Source organism: Talaromyces stipitatus, genomic scaffold, assembly GCF_000003125.1.
Source record: "Talaromyces stipitatus ATCC 10500 scf_1105507295523 genomic scaffold, whole genome shotgun sequence".
NCBI classification, from domain to species: Eukaryota; Fungi; Ascomycota; class Eurotiomycetes; order Eurotiales; family Trichocomaceae; genus Talaromyces; species Talaromyces stipitatus.
In genome coordinates, this window is record NW_002990113.1 from 1,837,365 (window position 1) to 1,864,561 (window position 27,197).

Consider the following 27,197-nt stretch of genomic DNA (forward strand, 5'->3'; position numbering starts at 1 on the left):
ATCCCATCCACGCAATCTCAAATAGAAGATTCTCGACACAGAGCTGTAAAGTTGATTCGTAGATTCAATCTTGTGACTTCAATTCTCGAATTTTCCTTGTATCAATGTTGTAGGCTTTCCTTGATTAGGTTTAGCTTACCTAATCCTCGACACACCCCCCCAGGAATGGAAGCTTGAAGCTTTTATTCCTGCACTAGATCTGCTATATCCACCAATCCCTGGTGTTTTCTCCAATCCAGGAACTGCTGTCCATGTAGGACCTTAGTAAGGCCGTCTGCCACCATTCGCTTTGTATCAACCCATTCAATACGCAGTCGCTTCTTGGAGACTTCTTGTCGGAGCCAATGATGGTAAATATCAATGTGCTTGAGGTTCATATGAAACTGTGGTTCTTCGCTGGTCAGTAGTGAAACAGTTTGTTTATTGTCACATTGGATTGAGAGTTCTCTATCAGGCTTGAATCCAATAGACCTGAAGACTCGCTTCCAAACTTGAAGTCTTTTGGCTGCTTCAGTAGCTGCACGGAGCTCAGCTTCAGTCGTTGATGTCGTAACTAAGCGCTGCTTCGTGGCTCTCCAGTCAATTGGGCCTCCATACAATTGGACTAAATACCCTTCAGAGCTTGTACGGTCAGGGTTGTCACCAAATGAGGCATCTGAGGCGCATATGAAAGCGTCCATATTGACATTCTCTAGTGGTGAATATTCAATTGCTAACGAGCAGGTGTTATAGAGATATTGGATGACACGTCGGATCTGCTGAAAGTGAGCCTTTGAAGGATTCTTGGTGTGCTTAGCTAGCTCGTTGACAGCTTTGGCCACATCAACCCTAGTCATTACAGCAACATAAAGAGCTGATCCCACAAGTTCTTGATATGTGTGAATCTCTTCATTGGTTGCTTGTTCGGTTGAAGCTTCAATATTGCCAGATATGGGTGTCTTGACATTGTTCGTGGCGTTGATTCCGAATTTGCTAGCCATCTTGGTGATCTGGCTGTCCTGGCAGAGCCAAATCTTTCTCTGAGCACGGTCGCGAGTGATCCTAATATTGAGAAACCACTCAAATTTCTTCATTTTTCGAAGCTCATACTTTCTCATAAGGCCTTTCTCGATTTCCTTAAAAGTAGCTTGCTTTGTGGCCTTGTCGTAAAATAGCAGAATGTCATCAACATAGAACAACAGAACAACACCATTCTTGATGAATAAACATTCTTCGTCTGGAATCTGCGTAAATCCTAGGTTTAGAAGGGTCGCTGTAAGTTCTTTCTGCCATAACCGTGGGCTTCTTCTCAAACCATATAGAGCTCGTCGTAACTTTATTACCTGCCCATCTTGCTTGAATCCGTCCGGAAAGTATGTGTAAACTTCTTCATCAAGGATACTATTCACGAAGGCATTCATGGCATCATATTGAACGATCTCAAGATCGAAGATAGCTGCAATAGCCATCATCATTCTGAAGTTTCGTGCTGCAAGTGTAGCTGCTCGTTTTTCAAGGTCATTTGGTTGTTGCAGATCACCACGTACACAAATACGTGCTTTGAACGTCGTAAGCTTGCCGTATTTATCAAATTTGTATTTGAACACCCATGTCAGCGGTAAAATCTGCTTATCTTGAGGTTTTGGAACAAACTCAAATGTACCTTTTCTCTTCAGAGCTTCAAATTCCTCCTTTGCAGCTTGGGTAAACTGATGCTTGAACTTGTGCCTTAAAACTCCTTTCCAATTTTTAGGCTCTGGTGGAAGCTGCACACTAAACGGTTCTTCAAGCTTTTCCATGGCGGCTAAGAAGATCTTGTCAGTTGTTGAATCTTGGAGCAACTTCTGCCTGGCTAGAAACGCGCGACTAAGCTTTCTCTGCCTTTTTCTCGATATAGGACTTGGTTCTGGGCTTCGATCTCTCTTTGAAGTTTTCGATGGTCCTGCAGAGATTGAGGTAGGGCTCAGAGCTCGGTTTGAGGCTTTTCGAATCCTTGATCCTGCCACTATATTTGATTCTGACAGGTCGGCGCTTATTTCTTGTGCTCGAGGAGCTTCCTGTCCTGTAGTCTGATTTGGCGGTGTAGTTGGCGGTGTGATCAATTGGTTTGTTCTCATGTTGTCATTGTTGTCGTCCAACTGATTTGAAGCGTTTTGACTGGCAGAATCTCTCTCAGGATTTGGTAATTGGCGAGGCTGATTGGTCGGATTATTAGTTTTTCCATCTAATTTGGGAATATCCTCATCCTCGGCTTCCTTCTCCATGACATCGACTTCGTCCTTATTCTTATCCTCATTCTTATCCTCCACCCCCCCAGCTGAGCCAATTTCCATCATGGAATTCTCACGATTATCAACTTGCGCTTGATTTGTTCTATTTCCGTCAATTTCCATATTTCCTGGCTCAGTTGGAGTATCAATTTCCATCTCCTGTGGAATCTGAGTCTGTTCAACTGACTCGGTCGATGTACTGTCGATTTCCATATTCTGCGGCATATTCAAGGGCTGAGTTGGCTGCTCAATATTCGCATGCTCATGAGGTGACGTGCTACCTCCTGTCATCGTTTTTCCTAGGCTAACAGAGAATTGCTGTAGCCTCATATCGTCGTCAACTGAGTCGAATACGATATTGGGGTCTGCTTCGTCAATGTTCGGTATGTCGATATTGCCAACATATTTGGTTATACCCTCTTTGACAATTTCTTTTGCAAATGGATGATCAGGGTCATATTTCTTAGTCTCATCAAAGACTACGTCTCGAACTCGTATGACTTTTGATCCACTAGGACCTTGGACCCATATTCTCCATATATTGTGAGCTTCATAACCAACTAAGAATCCAATTTGGGCACGCAGAGCCATTTTGTCGCTTTTCTTGGTGTCGATTTTAACGTATGCCTTAGATCCGAAGAGAAATAGATTACCGACATATGGTTTCTTCCCAAAGGCTTTTTCATATGGAGTCATATAGCCTAGTGATTCAATCGGGGTTCTATTCATGATCCAGACTGCTGCTTTCATGGCCTCTGGCCATAATCCTGGCGGTAGATTGGCTTCCTCCAACAAGCTTCGAGATTTCATAGTGATGATTCCACCGGCTCGCTCGCTAGGGCCATTCTGTTCTGGTGTATATGGCACAGTCACTGTCAGCTTGATTTTTTGCTTATGACAATATTCTTTGAAGCTGATCCCATTGAGCGAGGACTCTCCATCCATATGAATCTCATCGACTTTTGTCTTGAAGGTATGCTCAATCTGTTCAATCAATGTTTCGAGATCAAAGTTCACTGACTTCGTACGAGTCGTCGCTAGGGCATGGAACTTAGTGTATGGATCGACTGCATGTAGGGCGTACGAGTCCTTGTTGATTGCCATATTCATGACAATAATATCAACAAATAGGACTTGGAAGGGTCTTGTCGGTGGTGTCATTGGTACCCTACTAATTTTCTTTCGCGCCTTTGTAAGCTCGCAGACTTCGCACTTCTGTTGGAATCCTTCATCGTTCCTGGCTGATATTTCCTTGGTAACAACTGCTCCCTCAGTGGCTTCCTGAATCTTTGCAATTGAGCTGGTTTTGATATGAGCAAAACGTTTATGCCACACCTGTGCGGGATCTTTCAAGACATTCTTTTCAAATGAACTGAAGACTAGTTCATTTGATAGAGAAGTCCTAGTATTCTTGTTCGATTCCCATTCGATCAAGAATAATTTTCCATCACACTTGACACGACAGAGATCGCTATTCGTTTTCTCATCCCACAGTCGTTCAGTTTTGCCATCAAACCTGATTCCATGTTCCCGGAGCTTGCTCGCTGAGAGGATTGTCGTGGGAAATCCTTCGATATACCACATTTCTAGGATTCGTATTCCTTTGCGCTTAACGATATCATGTATAGGATCCGTTGGATGAACAATATATTGTCCTGGTCCATGCATTTTGATCTCTATCTTTCCTGTCTGAATCATTCGTACATTCGATTGCATATTTATCAGTCGCTCTCGATTATTGGTGATGTGGGCTGTCGCTCCAGTGTCATATAAGGTCTTGTCCCATAGGTCAGCGTTCCTGCCTGAGGCGGATAATACAGTGCTAACCACACTCTGTAGGACCGGTGGCTTTGTATCATTGAGCAATCCCACAAACTCGTCTGAATCATATACCAAATTTGCTGATTCTTGGTTCTCACTATTCTTCTTTGTGTCTGTTGAAGAACCAGTTTTCTTCTTGTCCTTATTTTTCTTCTGAAGTTCTTCTTTAACAGACCTTAGAGCCTTGCCTAGTCGATTGTATCGGCTCTTCTCTAGGCGGTCGAATTTTCTTTGTATATCTTCATCTGGTTTCCAATTGGCGGTACGTTTTTCTGTGTTCACATATGGACAATCTTCGAAACGATGATCTTGCTCACATAAGCACTTTCGAGACTCAGGCTTCGATGTTGTTTCGCTACGCTGATTCTTTTCAGGTTGATCGGATTTGTCGCCAAACGTCGCCATTGCAATATCTTTTCGAGAGGGTGAGGTTGTTTTGGAGTACATCTCGTTCCAAAGATCGAATGCGTTGATTACTTCGTCGAATTGAGGTTCTTTAAGTAGGATACTTGATTCAATGCCAAGGTCGAATTCCATGAGCTTGTTGGTCCACGTCTCATGAAATTTAGGTAGAATATCTTCCGATGCCTCGATGAAATCTCTAGCTAACCGTTCATCCGGAATCTCACTAAAATCCGCAAGGTCCATGTCCACTTTGAGCTCTTGCCATTTTTTCGAGAATTCCTTAGGTTTCATTCCTCGTTTCGGATTCATGAGTTCTCGGTGTCGCCTTATTAGCAAAGCTTTCTCCCTATTCGGCTTTGGCGCAAACTTCTCTTTGAGCTTTAGAACCATCTCTGTAACGTCGCTGATATTCCGTATCAGAGGTCGATGTCCAATATCAACGGTATCAAGAACGTACGATCGCACTTCCTTCATACGTTTTTGGTGCTTCTCGTATCGATCAAGTTTTCGTTCGTAAATACTCCAGGCAATTTGAAATTCAGTGAGCATCAAGTTCTTTTGCTCCACTGTTTGATTGGCTTCGTATACTGGATAGGTAGGTTCGACAGGTTTTGTTGGTGCAGGGTCATATATCATACGGTTCGGACTTGGGTCGACATATTCCCACACATTTTCCTTTGAGGCCTCTGATCTGAGTTGTTCGATCCACTTTCTCCAGTCATCCGATGACTTCAGGATTATCGCGTTCTTTTTCACGTCCATAGCTAATATCCGAGGTAGCTGTTTTGGGACTAATTCGAACCGAATCACAATCGAATATAACCGTTGGAGATGGGGTCGATGCTCTTTGTACACGCTTCCAAATTCGTTCTAAATTGAGGATTGGCACTGTGAATAGCTTCAAATATCGACTTGCTTCGTTCACAGGGACCCCAGGCTCATAACTATCGGAACTTGCAGTGCACTAGCACAAACTCAGTTAAGCTTAATACTCAAAGATATCTTTATAGTGGAAATATTGATATTGACTTTAATTCTGCGCACTCTTCTATCTACATCTTGAGGGGATTGTTGGACACTATTTATGCTTGAGAATCCCATCCACGCAATCTCAAATAGAAGATTCTCGACACAGAGCTGTAAAGTTGATTCGTAGATTCAATCTTGTGACTTCAATTCTCGAATTTTCCTTGTATCAATGTTGTAGGCTTTCCTTGATTAGGTTTAGCTTACCTAATCCTCGACATTATAGGCAAGTCACGTGCACCTTGGACCCAAATTGATACTAAAGCTTTTACGGCTAGCGGTCAGGTTGGCCTACATAGCTCGTCGTCCAGGAACTAGTCCGTACTTGGAGTTGCCGAGAATAACTTCCAACGCATGACGAAATGGGCCTTGATTGCATAAATATAAAATCATTTCGTGCTTTATGTTCTTGCTTCATGACCAAATACTACCACGGAATTAAAATACGAAGAATTTCACCCTAGTGCCTGGGAGCCAGAATCTGATAGCGATATTTTAGAAGTTCAGATATGGCTCACTCCCGTCCGAATGCTCAAGGGTCAGAATCTTCCGCATACATGGCTCACTTCCATCCGAGTGCCTACGGGTCAGAATCTTCTTCTGATAGTGAAACTTCAGATATGGCTCAATTCCACCCTAGAACCTTGACGCCCGCTTCTATAGACCTAGCAGACCCAGGTACCACGAAGCCGACACTAATCACATCTGCTTCAAGAGCTAGCACTAAGCAAGGGTCTAAAAAAGGCTCAACAAATGTTAGATTGAAAAAAATACAAGCATATATAGAGGAACTAGAGGGCGAAATCTCAATGATGATGCATCAGTTAGTGATGTATAGGGAAATGGCTGAGGAGCTTATTCAGCAAATTTTCGATGAGGCGAGAAGAGAGATATCCGGGAGCTTTTGAGTTTATTACAACATCTAGATCAAGTATATCGAATCCATTTTTAAGCCTATCTATTTGTGTCCTATCTTTCAGAACCTAGGTCTCATACGATCGCGAGCAAAGTAAGGGTATGAATATTAAAGCTTGATTCGTCTTTCCAGGTGGATAGTTTCCTTGATCCAAAACCTACTCGCTATCATTGATATCAGGCGATGAACAAAAGACGACTAAGATGAAATTAATTTTTCGAACGAGAATTCCTCCTGACGGCTCCCCTGCTTTGTCTCTTCTTTCTTGGTTTGGGCTCACCATAGCAGCCTAGGATAGCCTCGAGGTCATTCATTTCCTTCTTTTCGTTTGGGGTTTGTGCCTTGATATGTAGTTCACGAAGTCGTGATTTCATGGCGCAATCTTTCGTGAAGTTTATGAAACCTTCTCGTACAGGTTTCTTTGAAGAGCGTCGTAGACGCATAGATTTAAGGGGTGAAGCCGGGTTTTCGGAAGTAAGGACGATCACAGAATCTTTTGAAGTCTCGTTCATGCAGGTTTCAAGCCATTTCAGCGATGGGACCTCAGGTGAACGGAATGGGGATTGCAATAGAATTGATAAGAACTCGTCCCCGCGCTCTTCCTCGACGGGCGATGCGAGGGATTCCACAGATTTTGATGATGGGCTAGAGAGAGTGATATTGAGAAGTCTAACTAACTATCTGAGATCCGTGGCGTGCGAGGTTGATGTCCTTGCTACGATCACGCTAGGCCCAATGCGGTACCGACGTCTACCTGTATGGCGGTGGTCCCGTGAGATTTCGTTGCTGACAGTGGCATGTGGATAACTTCCGCTTCATCATCGTATGGGTTGCTCAGGTAAACGCTATGTAGAATTTTGTTTTGAGATTCGCCGCCCAACGAATCGACGACGTCAATCGCATTCGTGTTTGGCATGTTATAAGATTCTGGGCCAGTACGTCTGAAATTTCATTGGATGTCGAATAGCTATGTGATCTCGTCTCGGATACAGAATCGAAACGTCGACGTAGGAGTGAATTTGAATACTACACCTGTAAACTATCACGGGTAGTGGCCTTTTTATAGATGATTCTTGTCTTCGTGCATGGCATATTCATGATGTATGCCTATGCTAGGCAACCTTTGGTCACATCATACTTCCCTGCAATACGTATTTCCATGCGCAGTTAAAAGCCCCAAGGCTAAGCCTCCTATATGCTCCATACGGCCTCTGTCCCTGATCACCTCACTTATTGCAGTGGCAGTGCACGATTCTAGCGTATGAGCTATTTGTTGTGCCGTCCAGGGGGTCCGGAACTAGACTGAAATCAATGGTCAAATGCCCTTCCAAGAACTGTTTCTAGTAAGGTCTTAAACACGAGTAAAAAGAATCACAGCTAGCGTATTGTGCGTCTGTTAAATCATAGATGAAGTTCCAGATCTCAAACACCGTTTGCCTTAGATACCGAAATGAGTCACTGTCGAGCTGCAATTGAGCCTTGTACTGTTCATGCTTATTGGATGTCGAAAGTCAAACTCGTAGTTGCTATGCGATTTTATGAAATCCTATTTGCATCAGCCTTGCATTTTCCCAAACGTCATCTAGTCCACTGTGGAGTCTACAGATACAGATGGTGCCGCAAGAATATCCCTTATGACTAGATCCATTTCTCTTGAATCTAGAAGAAAAATGACATCAGGTCTTGCACCAAATTCAGGCCCTAAAATGCGGGCTAAGCGGAGGATATCTCGCTGGAATCAACTAGTGTATAAAAGCGAAGACTACCGAGAACACCATGTCAAAGTTCAAGCAGGCTGAGTGCTCTAGTGCTGGATTAGGGGCTGCAACCATGAGGGAATTGAAAGAAGATCCCTGCGGCGCGAAACACCTGACCGTGCAGCCCCGATCGTGTATAGAACCTGGCAATATCATGCAATTCCGCTGTGAGGTATTTTGGAATAGAGGGATAGCATGCTGATGCCGCAGACCATTGTTCCTTAAGCTACAATGCTACAAAAATTGTTTACGAATCCTAGGAAACAGCAGACCTATCTGAACGCAAGTCTAGTAACGCGATGTTCCTGAATACTATCACAATTTTTATCAAGAATGAAGAGTGTTTTTGTACTATCTAGCATAGTCAAGGCGGAACTGGATTTACTATTTTTGAATTCAAGGACGCCTTAGTGATTTCCATTCTGAGGTACCTAGCGGCCCCGTATGGTACGCTTATACGTCAAGAGAGAGCCTGGATTTGCAATGTGGCAGTGCCAGGCAAGGGGTTATCGTGAAAGCATCAAGCCCAGCTTGTCGATGCCAGTTTGAAACTTCAAGTTTCCTAACGTATTCGCATCCGGACATATGAAGCGAAGCGTGAAAACTCTTTTATATGATTCAACATATATATTCAACATGCTTTTGTAAAAATTCCAGAGTCAAAGTGCACCCAGCTCTAGCGCCATACAACAACTATCCGTAAGTGCTAGGGTAAAGTCCTCTTAAGTCTGTGTCGTCAGGCGAAGCTAAATGTCGGCAAGACAAGCCACGTAGCTGACTTCAGCATATTACTTTCACTATGTGGCATTAGTTGCATCATGTTGTCTTGCTATTTATACCTAGGCTGCGCAACCATGCCTGGATTGACATCAAGTCGATATTAACGATATTAACGATATTAACGATATTAACGATATTAACGATATTAACGATATTAACGATATTAACGATATTAACCGACACGTCATTTACCTGCCGAAGCTGTGCTCATTTGACTCGAAGTGAGATTCAATATATAAAAAGCGCTAAGCCGCTCGCTGGACGCCAGGTGCCTTTCTGTCAAAAGTTATTGACCCACGCCGCCATCCAATGCAACCATCAGATGGAAAATTTACGACAGCCTTCTTCCGCCGCGGCGAGCATGGAGCAAATAGACTTGCCGCCTTGGGCAATTTTCCAATATGAGGGCTCAGTTTTGAGTCAAGACCAGGAGAGATTATCTCTATCTAATGGTGCTGCGAGCAAAGAGATCTCAGTGCATTCAATCGAGATGGAAGACAGCGAACACGGTCGACCGGCAAGATCCTCACCACGGCCTCGACCTTCCCATGCCAATCGACCCAATGATTCCTGCCAAGTCCTCGCCGCAGCAATTGAAGAAGACATACGAAACCATGAATCAGCAAGCGTACGGTGAGTTCTAGACAGTTTTGAAACGCAAACAGAAACATGATCCGCCGAATCAATCAAGTAAGCGCGCTTCAAATAAGACGCGCCGAACGAAGAGATCAAGAGGTTGTGCAGACATACCAATCCCCTCGGTAGAAGAAGAGAGTGACTCGCTACAAAGTGTCAGTTTCGAGGACAAGAATACGTGGTGTGCACAGTATAAGGTTCCCGTTTTCATCTCTGAGGGCGTGCTCGTTGGATTTTGGTCCGTAGATGCGAGTGGAAATGGGAGACGACCGGTATATTGCTTGGTCAAAGATGATTTTGAGTTCGCCTTTCTCAGAGGACCGACATTTGTCCTCGTACGATACGTCGATTTTGATCCTCTGGATGTATTCGGCGACTGGTTGGGAGAAGATACAGAGGATCCAGGTGCTATGAGCCCAGAACAGGTAAAAGAGTGGGTAAAAATGATGTGGGAGAGCAGAGCCCATGGGATCCACGACACGACATTTGAATGTACTTTGGGCAATTGAGGCACGAACCCAATCCGTTGCTGGACCTCATAAAGAAGAAGAGACAAAGGATTTTGCTAGCAGGATGTGAGACTAGACTGAATTTACTAATAGTGGATGAGTGGATGAGTGTTGACTCTCTTGTATCTATGACAATCATGGCTCTCCATGTCTTCTACAACTTAGAACAATTTCCAAGACTTCATGATAGAGTTTCGGATGGTGGCATTGCTCACTAAATCTCTAATGTTACTGATTACAAAAGTAAAGCACGAATTCGGACTTCTTTGAAGAACTTCTATCTACTATGCAACCACATACCTTTCACAACTAAAGAACTACATACTGATGAACTATTGGGGGATTTATGTGCTAGCACCAACAAGGTATCTATATTGTTCGGTGCTTCTTCTGCACTAGTCCTATTCATTTTATGTAAGATACTAGCCAGTTTTATCAACAAACGATATCCAAATCCTCCTATCCGATTCAAAAAGAATATATCCTCAAGTCCCGATCCTAACAAACGTTCCAAATCAAGGATATATGTCATATCCTGTGTCTAATAGATTTGACAAATCCCCATTAACGTACGCTTAGCGTTTAATAATTCCAACATGTTGGATGGCGGAATAGGCTGTAGTAGCGGCTCAATAAGGAGGAGAATGAGGTACTTGGGCCAACTAGAGAAAAGCGTTTCACCAAGTTACATTCCGAATATTTACGATGTGCACTCCCTTCCTTCGGGCTGGACAGGCTACTAACCAATGCTGTCCCAGTTTGAAGAAGATATCTCGATCAGTCTTGAGGAACCGACAAGGGGAAGAAGTGAATGGTAAAAGCGAGAACATTGGTGCAGGAAGGAAAGACCTGGATTGATAGTCTGGCTGTAATTTCTGGGTTATGACAGGAAAATCCACTTCTCTTCCGTGTTGCTTACAAGGAGAGCTTAACTTCCCAAGCCGCTAGGCTTGATAGCAAATGGGAATTTTGATCGCCTTGGGCGGATGTCTCAAAATAATGTCAATCCAGAGGTGCGGTGTTTATGCGCTCGCTCAATCTCGATGTGACCCTGGTTGTGTCATGAGATTCCCTGTGAGTCAACAGCGACGCTAAAATCTAGTAATACGACATTCGAACGAGACATGATCCCCTCTTTCATCTACAATACTGCCAATGGTAGAGCATGGTTCGTTTTTCAGCTGAGTGGGCTGTAATGACATGCGCAGCAAGGCGCTCCCTCAGTCGTAATTACTCATCACATGTGTAGCAAGTGTCGCAATTAAGATCGTGCCAACCCGGACGAAACCAGCCCCGTCTCGAAGGTGGCAATTTTCATATTCAAAAGCATAGTTTTACCACAAGGCTAAACACTGCCCAGTCACGGCAGAGGCGGTCAAAACACACCCACAGCTCATAAATACCAGAGCTTTCCCATCAAATTTTCGCTACCGTCCAACTTTGACATACGAGAGTCACGCACAGGACTGTCTCAGGTCACGATCAAATTTATGCGACAATCCGACTTCCAGAAAAGGTTGTCTCAATAATTGATTCTTTGATCGATTACATTTGCGTTATTACTTATGGCGATTACACGTCAGCAAGAGCTCCGCAAAGGGATGAAGCCGCACAGAGTATCCAAAAGGACCATTGCTACGAAAAAATCTCCCAACATCTCGAACAAGTACAAGCTCTCTTCACGGATTATCGATCTCATCAAGCAAAATGCCACGGATGAAGATATCAAAAGTGAGCTGAGCCGCAACAACAGCCGCCTACCGTTTCAGCCTCTTATAACCAAGGACGCCTTTTATCATGCCGCCAAGAATGGGCGCTACGAAATCATTCCTCAGTTACTTAAAAGACAAGACAATTTCAGGTGGAATTCCCTGCACCTGGCCGTGGCATATAACGATGAAATATTCATACTACAACACTTCGGCTCCACGATTCCTGAGCTCGGCTGCTTTGGGGAACGAGGGGACACCCCACTGCATCTTGCAATTCGCATGGGCAATCCTATGATGTGCAAGATTCTGCTGGAAAACGGGTGCTGGGCAAAGTATGAGGGCGATGATAAAGATTGTATAGGCCATATTGCAATTGAAGAAATAGCGCGGGATTGCAATTACAAAACTGTATGGGATTGGGCTGAATTCTTGTTGTGGCTTTACAAAAATGGAGGAATGTCTCTGGACACAAAGACCTCAAAGAGCCATCAAACTGTTGAGGACCTTATGAGGAAATGGGAGATTCCTACGCCAATCAAGACCGTCATGAGGGATATCAAATTTGGCAAAAACCTCGGAGGTCTGCCCTAGTGTTCATTTGAGAAGAGTTCAATGTTGTTTCACATACTGTATATCCCAGTGAAAATAGGGGTTATAATGTGATTAGTGAGAACGCTCAGAAAGGCCTTCTTATACTAGCAAAGAAGCGCCATTGTCTAAATTCGGCTTCATAAACTTGATTTCCAACCAGATCCAATCTATATCTCCGACTCACATTTTACACAAGAATAGGCCCATTTTCCTTATTTAGGTTGATCTTGTTAATTTCCAACCCTCGTGATTCGTCAGTAAATTGGGGTCTCTTGCAAGTCCTGCAAAAGTTACGTCAAATTGTCGGAAAACTTCGGTCAAACTACCGTCGAGTATATCTCGGATAGCTTATAACACGCTGAAGTTATAAGGCTTCTAAGTACGAAAGGCTTCTTGAAAGCAAAGTCTTAATATAAGGATGAATATCCGGTTCGATAGAAGAACGTATACTCAAGTTGTCAAAGCTAAGGGGTACTTAGCACGGTTAATTCAAGACGATAGAGTAAAGCTAGCTACAGGGTGAATGAGCGTCCTTATATACCTTATCCCTATCATATCCTTCATATCCTGTCTCCTACAATGGGCTCTGATGGATCGGTTCTGCCTTGTCATAGTCATCATAGCCATGTCCTAACATCCGGATATGTTGGCTCTGATACCCTAACCCTAATGGTTTCGGATAATCCTTGCTTCCGTAGTGCAGTAGTGTAACACTATCTAGTCAATCCATTGGCTGCGGATTCTTGATTCTTCTGACACAAATGTAACAGTCTCCGTGTCCCAGGCTGTCGGGATACACTACCGCTTGATACAGGTCAAAAACCTCCTTTCTGTCTCCGTTTTCGTGTCGCACTACGGATTACTACTAGACCCGATAGTCAGCCTTGAATTTGCGTGTCATTAGTGTCGCTTGGCACCTTACCTTCGGATTGGAGATCCAAGCTTATGGGCTTGGGTCTTACAATCAGAGATTAAAGACCCCGGACTTTACCGGAGTCAGTCGAAAGGCTTCTGAAGAAATAATGATCTCAGATACTTGATTTCGCGAGAAAAAAGGTGGAGTACAGGCGCTATTTGCCTACTTACCCGATCCGCTTTAGAGTAAGAATATTCTGTAAACCCGTAAGGTGTACGAGCCCATTTTGTTCTTCGCTAAAATTTTGTTGAATGGCACAGTCATAAGAGCAGGCAATTTTCAGCCGAGTACTGTGTTACTTTCGAAGTTAATTATAGAGACGAGTCTCTGCGTTTCCAAAGTGTCGTCAGGATAGAGTTTTGCTGATGTACGAAATAAGCATGCATTAGCGCTACAGCCATGTGGGGCCGGGATCTCCCTTTTCGATACAGTAAACCCTGTGTTACGAAGCTGAATTGCATGACGCTAAAAGGTACTATTACGGAAAAGGAAAGGTTTCAAATTACAAGAAGAAACCAGTACCAGTCATGAACAGTAAAGCGTACTGTGCAATCAGAAGACAGAAGTCATGTGAGGATAAGGAAGATAAATGGTATACACAATGAGCTACGATCATTGGATGATGAACAGTATATCATCTACCATCTACCATAAGTGATAGACGATATACGGTATACGGAACAAGGAGGACTGGATATATAAGGACGCTCTTTTACCATCATGTATTTAGTTCTTCATAGCTCTTTGACATAAGTCACTTGAATACAACAGTAAGAGTCAGCAAGGCATTCTAACTCGTATGGGCACCAGGCTGTACGGGGGATCTCTTCTATCTTAGTTTGTTACTATTCCTAGTCACCGTCCCATTACCGTTCGATACTTTGTTACGTACGATCCATCACGCTCCACTACTTTATTGGTTGGAACCTGTGCGAGGTTCAATTATCCTAATGTATCACGACGCACTGCTGTTAGAACTAAGGTGGATCCAGGTCCGTGATAAAAGAGCTATTGTCTTGACTCCGTGATACTTTAGGGCTTAAGTACTATTGAAAGAAAATTGCCAGATAAGGAAAGTATTACCCAATTAAGAAATTAATAATGGCAGGAAACACCACAACACCAACTAGCAGTACTGTTGGAGGGAACAGTGACGTGACTAGGCTTCAGTTAAGAATCCAAGAACTCGAAGCGCAATTGGCAGCAAAACAACCCAAGACACCCAAGCCTCAAATCTTCGATGGCAAACGATCAGAACTTAAGAATTTCCTCACGCAAATGGACATGCATGTAGCGATCAATGCAGTGTCACTCGGAACCGAAGAATCTAAGGTAGTCTTTGTGGTAACGTGCCTCACTGGGGAAGCGTTTCAATGGATTGAACCAGTGCTTAGGGAATACTACAACAGTGAAAAGAAGGATTGGAGCGACCACACTAAGGAAATATTGGGATCCTTCAAGACATTCAAAGAAAAGTTTCAACTCGCGTTTGGCAATATCGACAAGGCAAGAAATGCAGAAAGGCAACTACGACAACTACGACAGACAGGATCTGCACGACAATTAGCAATCAAATTCAAGCAAATCGCCATGATACTTGACTATAGTGACGACGTACTCATTGCAATGTTTAAAAACATGCTAAAGGAAGATGTTCAAGTAGAACTCATCAAGATGGATCGACCAGACGATATCAACGAGTTTATCGAACAAGCTGTCAAGATCGACGACAAGCTGTACGAAATCAAGCAAAAACGACAAGAAATACAAGGATGGAGACGCCACGGAATGGCACTACCAGCAAATCAACGACGACATAGGTTAGGCAATCATGGGCAGAGATAATACGACCCATATAGACCAATGCCAATGGAACTCGATGCAACCGCAGAAGCAAAAACCTATGAAAAGAAGAAAGTTAGGTTCGACAAGACCACGGTCAAGTGCTACAACTGCAACAAGATAGGACACTATGCAAAAGAATGCAGAAGCCCAAGAAAAGAAAGACAGATCAAAGCAACGCAAGAAAATGGCTTTAACGAAGAAGACTAAGAAAGATACACTGAATGGGATAACGACTATGGCGTTAACGACTATTAGAATGACAAAGACATATGCAGCAGCTTTAGCGGAACAGAAAGCGAAATGAACCTCCACCTCATAACAATACATACAGAAGACTACGGAGAGGTAGGAAACAAAAACAACAGGGTTAACGATTATCCAGAAATTGATGACGAGCCTGAGAGCCAGTACCAGGATGCTCAAGAACGGCCAGAAACAGAAATCCCCACAGACGACGAATGGGAAGAGATTAAAGCACTAGGAAACCCATGCAGATCAGATTGTCAAGTGCTATACAAAGACCCAAAACATCTAGGGCATGGATCCATTGCATTTATCTTCTGTAATGACGATTGGTGTAGTGTGCATCTGGGTGCAAAACAAGGGAGTGGATATTTTCCGAAACCACACCAAGAGATAAAGTCAGAAAACTGCAAATGGCTAAGAAGGGACAACGAAGGACCCTCAAGGATCAGTTTGGCGAAAACTGACGATACCGCTATGCCCAATATAGCGAAGCAGTCGGCAGGGACTGGGGACACGAATGAGGCCCAAAAGCCTGAAGGACCGAAGCGAAGACAACGAACAATAGTACCACTAAGGAACAATGAGGAAAGTCCAGAAGAAGACAGTAACGCTACGAGACAGCAAAAGATTGAAAATGACATAAAGCAGTTAATGCGCGAGTGGACTACACTATGAAAAGAAGAAATCAAACAAATTGGAAAAGCAAAAGACTTGAAAGCCACCGCACACGGACGACACTTCAAGATAACGGCCAATATCTTGGGAAGTGACGTACGAATCATGATTGATTCAGGAGCGACAGGGAACTATATGGACCTAAGAACACAAGAAAAACTGCAGATACTAGGACAAAAGAAACCTACACTAATACCATTGACAGGGCTTAATGGAGAGAAACTGTCAGAAGAAGGAATCACCGACGAAACAGGATGGTTAGCCATGAGCATTGACGGACACCTCGAGATGATCAACTTTGATATTGCGAAACTAGGAAGAGACGACGTAATCCTAGGAATACCATGGTTGAGAAAGCACAACCCAGAGATCCAATGGGATAAAGGACACCTACATTTGACGAGATGTAGATGTGGAACAACCCAGACTATAAAAGCCTCTGAGACGACAGAGAGCCAGGAGATCGACATTCAGGAAACAATGGATACTCCTCAACAGGATGAGACCAAGGGCAGGGTCATCGCTGAAGTCACGGAAGAGATTACGCTGCATGAAGAACAAGAGATGTTCAGGAAACTCTTAGAGAAAGCGGCGAAAGAACGACAACTTGCAAGCAGTATGAACGTTGCGTTACCAATAGAATACGAGCAGTTCAGAGATTTGTTTGACAGAACATACCAGGCCTTACCAGACCACAATGAATGGGATCATACTATTCCACTTAAGGAAGGAAAAGAGCCAGTACCTCAGAAGATTTACCCAGTGTCGGGAAATGAAGAAGAAGCTCTGAAAAAATACATCGAAGAAAATCTAGAAAAAGGGTACATACAACCATCGACATCACCGGCAGGATACCCAGTACTATTTGTCAAAAAGAAAGGAACAATAGATTTGAGAATGTGTGTTGATTTTCGACAACTCAACAACATTACGGTTAAGGACAGTTACCCCTTACCACTGATCACAGAGATACAAGATAAAGTTCGAAACAAGAAATGGTTCACTAAACTTGATATCACTGACGCATATAATTGCCTCAGGATCAAGGAAGGAGAAGAATGGAAAACAGCATTCAAGACCAAGTTTGGACATTTTGAATATTTAGTCATGCCATTCAGGCTCACCAACGCACCAGCAACATTCCAGAGATACATCAACAATGTGATCTCACCATATTTGCATGACTTTACCATCACTTACTTAGATGACATTTTAATATTCTCCAACAGCATGGAAGAACATGTGAAACACGTGAGATTAGTACTCGAACGACTAAAAACGGCAAAACTACAAGTGAAACTGAAAAAGTGCGAATTCCATGTACAAGAAACTGACTTCTTGGGACACAGAATCACACAAGAAGGAATACAAACAGAAAAAGAGAAAGTTCAGGCAATCAGGGATTGGCCTCAACCAAGGAACCTCAAGGAACTACAGTCATTCATTGGACTGATCAACTACTATCGACGATATATTGAAAACTACGCAAAGATCATGACACCGATGTTCAAGTTACTGAAAAAGGAAATACCATATGAATGGAACGAAGAACAACAAAAGGCATTTGAAGAAGCCAAGAAACGACTCACAACGGCACTTATTTTGGCACAACATGACCCCGAATTACCAACAACATTGGAAATAGACGCATCAGACTTTGCAATTGGAGCAACCATGACTCAACCAGGAACAGATGGAAGACCCAGACTAGTTGCATACTACTCAAGAAAGCTCATCGACGCAGAACTCAATTACGAGATACACGATAAAGAACTGTTGGCTATAGTGTCAGCACTTCGGCATTGGAGAGTATATCTCGAAGGAGCAACATTTCCGATACGAATCATTACGGATCACAAGAACCTTACCTACTTCACGACAACAAAGGTATTGACAAGAAGACAAGCCAGATGGTCAGAACTACTAGGAAATTACTAGTTTACTATCGAACACTGCAAAGGCAAGGAAAACGAAAGAGCAGACGCTCTCAGCAGACGACCAGATCACGAAGAAGGAATCAAGAAACCCGAACCAGCATTACTACGATTAAACAAAGAAGGACACTTGGAGTATAATCCACAAGTGGCTACACTCGCAGCAACGGCAGAGACGATAACAGATTCAGAATTACAAGACAAAATCGTTGAAGAAACGGCCAAGGACGATTTAATTCAGTCTTTAATCGAAAATGAAGACGACAAAGTTATAGCAACAGAGACAGGATTAGTATTTTGGCATGGTTTAATCTATGTACCAAAATCACTAAGAAACGAAATCATTCGACTCAATCATGACACTTTAACTAGCGGTCATCCAGGACAACTCAACACAATGGAACGAATCACCAGGAATTACTACTGGCCATGAATGATGAAAGACATCGAAATCTACATCAAGGAATGCGACGCATGTCAGAAAAACAAGATCAGCAGACATTAACCATACAGGTTACTACAGGAAATCAAAGCACCAGATTACTCATGGCAATGGATTATGATGGACCACATTGTCAAACTACCAGAATCACGAGGATGTGATGCTATTCTAGTAATAGTGGATAGAATGACGAAATACGCACACTTTATACCGACAACAGAAGGAACCAACGCTGAAGAATTAGCAGAAGAACTGATAGACGGAGTGTTTCAACACCATGGAATATCAGAGATCATCATCTCAGACAGAGGACCTACATTCGCATTAAAACTATGGAAATCAATGATGGACCTTATGGGAGGAGAGCAACGACTATCAACAGCATTTCACCCACAGACAAATGGACAGACAGAAAGGACAAACCAGACATTGATACAATATCTACGGCACTATGTGAATTACCACCAGGACAACTAGGCAGAACTACTATCTATGGCTCAGCTGGTATACAACTCAGCAAAACATTCGACAACCGGTGTATCACCATTCTTTGCAAACTATGGACGAGAACCACGATTAATGGGACAACCAAAGTTCAAGGAATCAGTCAACGCTACAGCAGAAGAAAAAGTACAATAAATGAAGGCGTTATATTTCTATCTCCACATGGAAATCATCAATCAAAACAAACTTACGACAGGATATTACAACGAAAAACATCAGAAGGGACCTAACTTTAAAAAGGGGGAGAAGGTTTACCTTTCATGGAAAAACATTCAAACTACCAGACCAAGCGACAAACTCGATCACCTACGAATTGGACCATTCGAAATTGAAGAAAAGATTAGCGAAGTCAACTACAAACTGAAACTACCCAATACTATGAGAGTACATCCAATTTTTCATATCTCATTATTGGAACCAGCACCACAGAACGCTAAAACACAGGAGGAAATCACTATCGAACAAGAAACCTATGAAGTTGAAAGCATATTAGCGGAGAAAGAATCACCAGACGGAAAATTCTATTACCTAGTCAAGTGGAAGGACTACAGCACCAAGGAAAGCACCTGGGAACTTATTGAGAACCTTGTTGGAGCTGAGGAAGTTCTAGAGAGGTATTGCCAACGGCATCCAACGAACCGGAGGGAAATTGTTCAGAACTGGCGAGCCACGCATCAAACTCCTCGACGGTCGCAGCAAGAGCACGGGATTCCAGTTGTTCTCTCATAATCTCAGCATCAGCAGCAGCCACTTCGGCCTCAGAAGGAGGATTCTTGGAATCCAGAATCTCCAACATTTTCTGATTATGAGACTGCATACTCATACCACGCTCTTTAAGGAAATCCTTTTGTTTCCGCAAACGACGAACTTTGATAAACAACTCTTGTTGAGCCATGAAAGCTTTTTCTAACTTAATCTTGGCCTCTTCAAGTTCAGACTTCACTTTATCCTCGGCATTTTTCAAATCATTCCATTCTTTTTCACTATGAAACCGGCGTTCACACGGACGGCCACGACGAGTGCAAGCGGCACATTTTACTTTATCCTCGCTCATCATACAGACGTAGTTGTTATGACGACAATGCTCACAAGGGAAATCGGCAATGAATCTGTTCGATTTGATCAAGGAAGAATTGATGATGCGATTTTTGGTTTGATCTCTTTTCTGGCGCACAGGATCAGTTTTTGGAATTGTTTTAGGACGAGGCATGATGAAAAGCGCAAGGACAACATCACTTACCAACGGAAGAAAGCAGGGTCACGCTGGGAACGAGGGCGCGTCTTTCTACTTATACTATCGAGGACGATAGGCTGAGAGAGGGGGAGTGATGTTACGAAGCTGAATTGCATGACGCTAAAAGGTACTATTACGGAAAAGGAAAGGTTTCAAATTACAAGAAGAAACCAGTACCAGTCATGAATAGTAAAGCGTACTGTGCAATCAGAAGACAGAAGTCACGTAAGGATAAGGAAGATAAATGGTATACACAATGAGCTACGATCATTGGATGATGAACAGTATATCATCTACCATCTACCATAAGTGATAGACGATATACGGTATACGGAACAAGGAGGACTAGATATATAAGGACGCTCTTTTACCATCATGTATTTAGTTCTTCATAGCTCTTTGACATAAGTCACTTGAATACAACAGTAAGAGTCAGTAAGGCATTCTAACTCGTATGGGCACCAGGCTGTATGGGGGATCTCTTCTATCTTAGTTTGTTACTATTCCCAGTCACTGTCCCATTACCGTTCGATACTTCGTTACGTACGATCCATCACGCTCCACTACTTCATTGGTTGGAACCTGTGCGAGGTTCAATTATCCTAACGTATCACGACGCACTGCTGTTAGAACTAAGGTGGATCCAGGTCCGTGACACCCTGTGTTACGAAGCTGAACTGCATGACGCTAAAAGGTACTACTACGGAAAAGGAAAGGTTTCAAATTACAAAAAGAAACCAGTACCAGTCATGAACAGTAAGACGTACTGTGCAATCAGGGGACAGGAGTCACGTGACGATAAGAAAGATATACCGTTATCTTATCGAAGATAAGGACACTACGAAACTCCAATATCTGATTGGATAGGAAAGATAGTATCGTAGTAAGGTATGGGATAGTACACTACGATACTTCGTTACATACGATCCATCACGCTCCACTAACTCATTGGCTGGAACCTGTGCGAGGTTCAATTATCCTAACGTATCACGACGCACCGCTGTCAGAACTAAGGTGGATCCAGGTCCGTGACACCCTGGATATAAGCACCTAATTCAGACAGCCCAAAAATGTGCTATAACCCAGGTGGTGCTATACGTCGGGTGCCCATACAAAAATATATATATCTCTATATCAATCGCATATTCAAGCCCCCTCAACTCCAATTTGACGATTTTGACGACGACGATTTGCCCTAATCTCGTAGAGCTCATATATCAGTATCAATCTGTATAGAATCAACGAGAGTCCGCGGCGCAGTCGGTTGCTTAATACGCTCGTCATCGCGGCTATACGCCAATATGTGATGATTACAGTCTAAACCCATCCGAAGCGTATCAACGACACGATTACGTGTGGAATCCAATATAAATCTGATATTAGAGTATAAGAAGGGATCGGGGCTCTTTTTTTATCTATAATATTGATTCCGGGGCCGCGGGTGCCTCCATACGGGATATAAAAACTCTACCAAAAAAGAAACCTCACGAACTCCCTGAGAATTGAACTCGGAGCGTCTTCAAATTATATTGTGTCGTAAATCCAAATGGAAATTAATGAGGCTTAAGCGGATCCAGTATTGCATCATGATTGCATCGTCCATTATCTAAAAAAGCGACAGATATCTGTTTGACGCTGCGTAGCAACTTTCTCCTTTGTAAGCAGATTTTCGTACCAGGTAAGAACTTGAATAAAAGAGGTATCGGCTTTATCACGTTGCTCCTCAAAAAGATGAAGAGTATAAAGGCCTTATAAAGCCTCTTGGGATGTAATGAGTGGAATAGGCTCCTCAACAACATCTTCCTCCAGCTCATCAGTCTGAGGGAGTTCGAATTGGCTTAGAACAATATTATCAATATCCATCACTGTATCGTTGACTTGCTCATCTGGAGAATTCAGAAATTGATTGATATCCATGACATCTTGAACCCAGTTTGTAAGCTTTAGATCCTGCAGACTATTCTCCAAATCATATATCAATAACGCGCTCTCAAACTCCTCCTCAGTCTCATCATGAAGAGCTTTCTTGAAGCAATTGGTAATTGTTGTTGATGTGACTTGATCTTCCCATATATTAACTGCCCACCGTACGGCACGAAGGATTGTCATTGTAGATAGAGGATCAATTCCACAATCGAATTCGTCAATAATATATCGAACCCACTGTTGCTTCCATAGAGCCTTCCAAGCTTAGATAATCCCTTGATCAAGAGGTTGATATTTTGTTGTTGAATTAGGGGGAAGCCATATAACAACTGTATGCTTTAGATCTGCGGTGACCTCCTTAACTGCAGCTTCATGCGCAGAAAAGTTATCCATCAATAGAATCACGTGCTGGCCTGCCATTTGCGCGTCGAACGCATAAAGCCATTCCTTAAAGATATCCAAAGTTATTCATGCCTTCCCATTAGACCGCCAATGGATACCAAGATTATAAGGCTCAATATGAGTGTGAGTAAATGCTCGTGGCTTTTTTGCATTGCTAATAACCTAAAGAGGGATTTGCTCCGAGCCATCCGAATTGCATGCAAAAAGAATACTAATTCGTGCCTTATCTTTCTTGTGGCTGGGCAGGGAACGTATTGAGAGACCCCAATCAGGGAATAACTTCCAATATAGACCGGATTCATCACAATTAAAGATATCTTGTGGAGGATATGAAGCAAGAAGTTGACGAATCTTGATCATTTGATCTGCAGCATCTATAGATAAGCTTGCAGCTTCTCCATGATGTTTTCTGCTCTTTATATTATTCCGTGTTTGGAATCCAAATAGCCAGCCATTGCTAAATGATGGTGTAGGATCATGAGGATATAGATGTTCCCAGTATTGCTGCGCTTTGTAGCATATAGCTTCCTGTGAGATAGGAGCTTCGGTCTCAGCTAATCTTATCCAATCCATGACAGCCTTCTCTAACTTAGGCCACTGCTCAACACGGCGTTGTTTATCCTTCAATTGATACTCTTGGAGCTCGTCAATGAACGCGTATTTCGACGAAAGGATTCGTGTTACTGTAGCTCGATCGATTGATTGATTGTATGTATCTTCAAACCATTTTCTCAAATTTTGATGCGTGAGATGGTGATTGATTTGGTGTTGAGCGTGTAGGGCTGCTTTCCACTCGTTAGGGATAGCTTTTTGGCTCGTTGAGCGCGTTGTTGCAGCATATTTGACGGATATTTGATGACTTGACGTTGGAAAATGCTGAGTAATCTTCCTGGTTATAAGCACTTTTGTATGGGAGCTTAGAGATGATGGTGCTTATGTCTTATAGCCAGGTATAAAGCACATTTGTATGAGGAATGAAAATTTTTCAGATTTTCGGTGCTATAAGTCGGGTTGTACTATAAGCCAGGGATCTTATATCCAGGGTTTACTGTACTACGGCAGTCTAATGTGTCTTTAACATCGCAATTCGTAATCAGCTAGGAATACATCTGCGCACGTCCATAATTCTAATTCCACAAATTCAATTTTCAAACCTCGCGCACCTATGAAAACGCACCCACGCAGGTAAAAAGTACTGCTGGAAAGAATCTCAGTGAAAATAGACCTCCTTGACAGTCTATTTACCAACTTTTGCCTGCTCAATCGACGTGGTTGAAGCATGGGCCCGAAAAGAGGTAAAAAGGGCACTCCGTGGCCAGAACCACGGTTTGCAGAGGACCCTGATATACGCGCATACGTAGCTGCAGCCATCAAAGATCTCGAGGCACTGAAGAAGCACCAAGAAGCACTGGAGATTGGCATGCCCCGTGAGCTCTCGACTTCCGTGGTTGACGCGTTCTTATACCTGGCTCGAAGGGTGAAGAATACGCCTACGAATGAGCAACTAGCGCAGCGGCTCGCGAAGGTCGAATTACACGTGGAAAAGACGCAGAAAGAGGTATCTCAGGCCTCTCGAGAGATTACTACGACCAAAAGCAACACGAACCGCCTGGTGGAGGCAATATGCCACCCAACATCCCCAGGTGTGTGTGTGTGTGTGTGTATATATTTAACGGCCGTGGTTCGTGACTCGCACGCTTCCCACCGATCCCTACTGGGACATAGGCCGCCGAGGGGTAAGCCTCGGGTTTCAGGTCCTATCAGATTTATGTACAAATAAGAGACTCTTTGGCGCATTTCCATAGCTGCCGTGGTCTTACAGGGAGGTCCACTTTGAGTGGGTTTTAGATATTTGCCAGCTGCAATGGTCCGCCTACACTCCATGACCTATTACTCCACCACTATTATAACTGAACAGTAAGTTTTGCAGAGAGGGAAAGAAAGAAGAGAAGAGAAAGAAAGAAGGAGAAGAGAAATATAAAGGAAGAGTAGGGCTGTCTTAGCTAGGTGCTAAGGAGAGGTTGGCGAGGGCAGATATCCTTAAAGAAGTGGGTCTCTGCTAGCCATGTAGCTAGCTTTTATGCTCCTTTAGCAGTGCCTAAGAGAAAAGAGATGACCTCAGAAGGGGGCCCAGGAGGCTGAGGGGCTCGTCTCTTAGCTATATGACAGAAGAAGAAGTGTAGAGGTGCTTTTCATGCTCTGCATTGGCAGAGAAGATAAGCATCATCATAGTTGAAGTATTTATGGTAGTCTGTAAAGTCTCCATAACCAGTATGGGCTGCAATAACATGGCCGAGGTCAAGTCGGTTGAGTTGAAGCTCCCCAGGGCGCTTAGGGGAAGTGGTTATTTCTAGATCTTGATAGCTCTGTGGTGCTACCTTCTCCCATTGTGACTGAGCAGCAGATAGGGATTGAGTCTTGGCGTATCTCTTTAGTGAGGCGTATGAGGATTTGTGAGGAGCAGGAGGGATTAAGGTAGCTCCCTCTTTAGTAGCGAGATCAGCTGCTTCGTTCTCAGGGATTTTAGCGTGTCCAGGGACCCATCGGATTTGGATAGATCCGCTTTTGGTGTGAGGAAGCCTTTTGCGAAGTGGCCAGGCGACTGCAAGGGTGCAGAAGAATTCAAAGATTTCTTGGGAAGATCCTGTAGAGGGAGATAGAAGGTGTATGGCAACTTCCAGATTGTCAAGGCAGATCCATAGGTTGGTAGCAAATTGAGCTGTTGGGTACGCTATTGCTGCTTAAGCGCCAGCTAGAGCTGCTTCTACTTCTGCGTCGAAGACCTCTTTCCCGTGTCCGTATGAGAGTGAGGAGCGGAGGAACTGATGGTGTGCTTGAAGTCCAATATAGCCACCCCCTGCACGTCCGTCTGCTAGCCTAGATCCATCTGAAAAGATTACAATATCTGAGCTAGGGATGGTACGTTGAAAAGCCATGAAATTAGCCGCTGCCTGTTCCTTAGTGCGTCCCATGGGAGCTCCTATTCGAGCTTGAGCATTCCCACGAGGCTCGCGAGGGTGCCAACATCCCCAGGGACACGTACCGCGAAAAATTCTCCAAGCTTCAGTCACGTGACAACTAGCTCAGAGTCGTACGTACAGGCCTGGGGACGTAAGGTGTCCTCGAACCCTCCCATGGTCCCTAGCGTGGGATTGAGTAGTGGAGGAAGCTTGCCATCAACCCCATATCCAAGCCAGGAGGACCTAGAGGTCTATCTGGAACATACCGATCCAAATATCCTCAACCCAATACGTCGATTCCCGGATAAGGTGGTGGAGAAGGAAAATCTCGTAATACACAGCACTCAAGACACTACCATCGCACATCGACGAATTGCGGCAGCCTGTATACTATCTAGTGGCGATATTATACTCTTACTAGGCACAGTGGACGACGTTGACCAGCTTACCTGTAAGAAGGACTGGATTAGGGCATTCGGAAACGAAGCACATATACAAAAATGTACATGGGGCGTCGTCGTACACGGTGTTAACACGAATATCAACCCCAAACAGCCTCAATTCATAACCACGCTTACCTCAGAGAACGCCCCGGTGTTCGCGCAGCTTCCAGCCTCTATGAATGTCACACACACGGGCTGGCTTCTAAGCGAGTATAAGATCAAGGAACAGAAGCTCACAAATGCCCACCTTGTAGTTATATTCAATGATGAAAGGATTGCTAATTTTGTAATCCAATGCGGCCTTATTATTAAGGGAAGACAGCACAATGTCTTAATATACGACAAAGTAGCCAATCTCCAGCAGTGCTTCAAGTGTCAGATGTATAAACATATTGCCAGGCACTGTCAGCGCCAGATCTGCTGCGCGTACTGCGCTGGATCTCATGATACAGGGGATTGCCCTACACCAAAAGAGAAAGAATACGCTAAATGTGCTAATTGCACCGCAGAAAATGTCCATATCAAAGATCCTGCCAAGAGACTCAATATGAAACACTTTGCGTACGCGAGGGAGTGCCCGATACGAGCTACATGCCTCGCAGAGGCACATCAACGACGTATATACGACCCACAATATCACACTCCTGTAATACGACCTGGCAATATTTAGCCCGGAGCTATCTCACCAAATGACCCTACACCAGCTGAAGCAGCCAATACAGAGCGAAGTCCTCGCGCACCAGCTCGTATAGCCACCACACGTCAATCTGCCAACTCAAGAAGTAAGAGCGCAGCAGCCGCCCGAAAATGAGTGGCAGAACGATCTGAGCCCGAGCCGATAAGCCCTACATCAGGTGATCCTACCAATAGATCCTCGAAAAAGCCTAGGAGAGCGCAGTGGGATAAAGATCTAGTTATAGATGTAGATCCTAATCCTGAACCTAAGACAGGACCTGAGACCCAGATTAAATATACATATAACACACGTGCACGTCAGAATACGAAGCCTCCACCAGGAACCCCGGTTCTGCAATCAGATATTGCTCCACTAGAAATTTCACATGTACAAGCTGTTAGGACTGTCCGCCAAAGTAAGAGTGTGCGTACAATCCCAGACGATGACTCATCTGAGGATGAACTTACCCAGCCATCAATCCACGAAGCCCCTCAGGAGCCAATCGAGCCAGCTCAGGAGGCTGATACGCTAATGACCACGAACCTTGAAGACAGCACCTGGGCTAACAATCAGTAATATATTGTAACACCAA

General features: G+C 43.7%; 8 protein-coding genes across 10 annotated transcripts, besides 9 other annotated features; 4 read left to right on the plus strand and 4 right to left on the minus strand.

Annotated features, from left to right (window-relative positions):
• Nucleotides 1–129: 129 nt before the first annotated feature.
• On the minus strand, nucleotides 130–5,517 carry TSTA_066130 (uncharacterized protein). The gene has a single exon (XM_002340506.1). It carries the CDS (start codon nucleotides 5,235–5,237, stop codon nucleotides 183–185), a length of 5,055 nt encoding a protein of 1,684 aa, XP_002340547.1. The 5' UTR covers nucleotides 5,238–5,517; the 3' UTR covers nucleotides 130–182.
• Nucleotides 204–2,075: a mobile genetic element.
• Nucleotides 2,577–4,304: a mobile genetic element.
• Nucleotides 2,931–3,467: a mobile genetic element.
• A 6,147-nt stretch (nucleotides 5,518–11,664) lies between the features above and the next one.
• On the plus strand, nucleotides 11,665–12,402 carry TSTA_066140 (uncharacterized protein; the record flags this gene model as incomplete). The annotated part of the gene is made up of 2 exons (XM_002340507.1): nucleotides 11,665–11,830; nucleotides 12,173–12,402. 2 exons carry the CDS (start codon nucleotides 11,665–11,667, stop codon nucleotides 12,400–12,402), a joined length of 396 nt encoding a protein of 131 aa, XP_002340548.1.
• A 2,017-nt stretch (nucleotides 12,403–14,419) lies between these two features.
• Nucleotides 14,420–15,370, plus strand: TSTA_066150 (uncharacterized protein; the record flags this gene model as incomplete). Its single annotated transcript, XM_002340508.1, has 2 exons — nucleotides 14,420–15,138; nucleotides 15,178–15,370. 2 exons carry the CDS (start codon nucleotides 14,420–14,422, stop codon nucleotides 15,368–15,370), a joined length of 912 nt encoding a protein of 303 aa, XP_002340549.1.
• Nucleotides 15,371–16,189: 819 nt separating this feature from the next.
• On the plus strand, nucleotides 16,190–19,099 carry TSTA_066160 (gag/polymerase/env polyprotein, putative; the record flags this gene model as incomplete). The annotated part of the gene is made up of 4 exons (XM_002340509.1): nucleotides 16,190–17,971; nucleotides 18,023–18,310; nucleotides 18,542–18,724; nucleotides 18,938–19,099. The coding sequence occupies 4 exons, from the start codon at nucleotides 16,190–16,192 to the stop codon at nucleotides 19,097–19,099; spliced, it is 2,415 nt and encodes an 804-aa protein (XP_002340550.1).
• Nucleotides 16,733–19,030: a mobile genetic element.
• Nucleotides 18,392–18,907: a mobile genetic element.
• Nucleotides 19,100–19,311: 212 nt separating the features above from the next.
• Nucleotides 19,312–20,272, minus strand: TSTA_066170 (uncharacterized protein). 3 transcript variants are annotated; one of them, XM_002340511.1, is made up of 3 exons: nucleotides 20,205–20,272; nucleotides 19,493–20,129; nucleotides 19,312–19,434 (listed from the first exon to the last, which is right to left on the minus strand). In XM_002340511.1, exon 2 carries the CDS (start codon nucleotides 20,019–20,021, stop codon nucleotides 19,539–19,541), a length of 483 nt encoding a protein of 160 aa, XP_002340552.1. In that variant the 5' UTR covers nucleotides 20,022–20,129; nucleotides 20,205–20,272; the 3' UTR covers nucleotides 19,312–19,434; nucleotides 19,493–19,538. The 3 variants fall into 3 exon arrangements, with proteins under 3 accessions (XP_002340552.1, XP_002340551.1, XP_002340553.1); XM_002340510.1 differs by having other exon boundaries at nucleotides 19,312–20,124; XM_002340512.1 differs by having other exon boundaries at nucleotides 19,312–20,129.
• A 1,675-nt stretch (nucleotides 20,273–21,947) lies between these two features.
• On the minus strand, nucleotides 21,948–22,544 carry TSTA_066180 (uncharacterized protein; the record flags this gene model as incomplete). The annotated part of the gene is made up of 2 exons (XM_002340513.1): nucleotides 21,948–22,379; nucleotides 22,455–22,544. The coding sequence occupies 2 exons, from the start codon at nucleotides 22,542–22,544 to the stop codon at nucleotides 21,948–21,950; spliced, it is 522 nt and encodes a 173-aa protein (XP_002340554.1).
• Nucleotides 22,140–23,120: a mobile genetic element.
• A 1,049-nt stretch (nucleotides 23,121–24,169) lies between these two features.
• Nucleotides 24,170–24,189: a microsatellite.
• Nucleotides 24,190–24,456: 267 nt separating this feature from the next.
• Nucleotides 24,457–24,514: a microsatellite.
• Nucleotides 24,515–24,718: 204 nt separating this feature from the next.
• Nucleotides 24,719–25,498, minus strand: TSTA_066190 (uncharacterized protein; the record flags this gene model as incomplete). The annotated part of the gene is made up of 2 exons (XM_002340514.1): nucleotides 24,719–25,170; nucleotides 25,381–25,498. 2 exons carry the CDS (start codon nucleotides 25,496–25,498, stop codon nucleotides 24,719–24,721), a joined length of 570 nt encoding a protein of 189 aa, XP_002340555.1.
• Nucleotides 24,728–25,462: a mobile genetic element.
• A 162-nt stretch (nucleotides 25,499–25,660) lies between the features above and the next one.
• On the plus strand, nucleotides 25,661–27,181 carry TSTA_066200 (uncharacterized protein; the record flags this gene model as incomplete). Its single annotated transcript, XM_002340515.1, has 3 exons — nucleotides 25,661–26,575; nucleotides 26,600–26,711; nucleotides 26,748–27,181. 3 exons carry the CDS (start codon nucleotides 25,661–25,663, stop codon nucleotides 27,179–27,181), a joined length of 1,461 nt encoding a protein of 486 aa, XP_002340556.1.
• Between the last annotated feature and the right edge of the window lie 16 nt (nucleotides 27,182–27,197).

Bases quoted from the DNA above. Each gene is read 5' to 3' on its own strand.
- TSTA_066130 (XM_002340506.1), bottom strand. From the start codon at position 5,237: ATGGACGTGAAAAAGAACGCGATAATCCTGAAGTCATCGGATGACTGG.
- TSTA_066170 (XM_002340510.1), bottom strand. From the start codon at position 20,021: ATGATGAGCGAGGATAAAGTAAAATGTGCCGCTTGCACTCGTCGTGGC.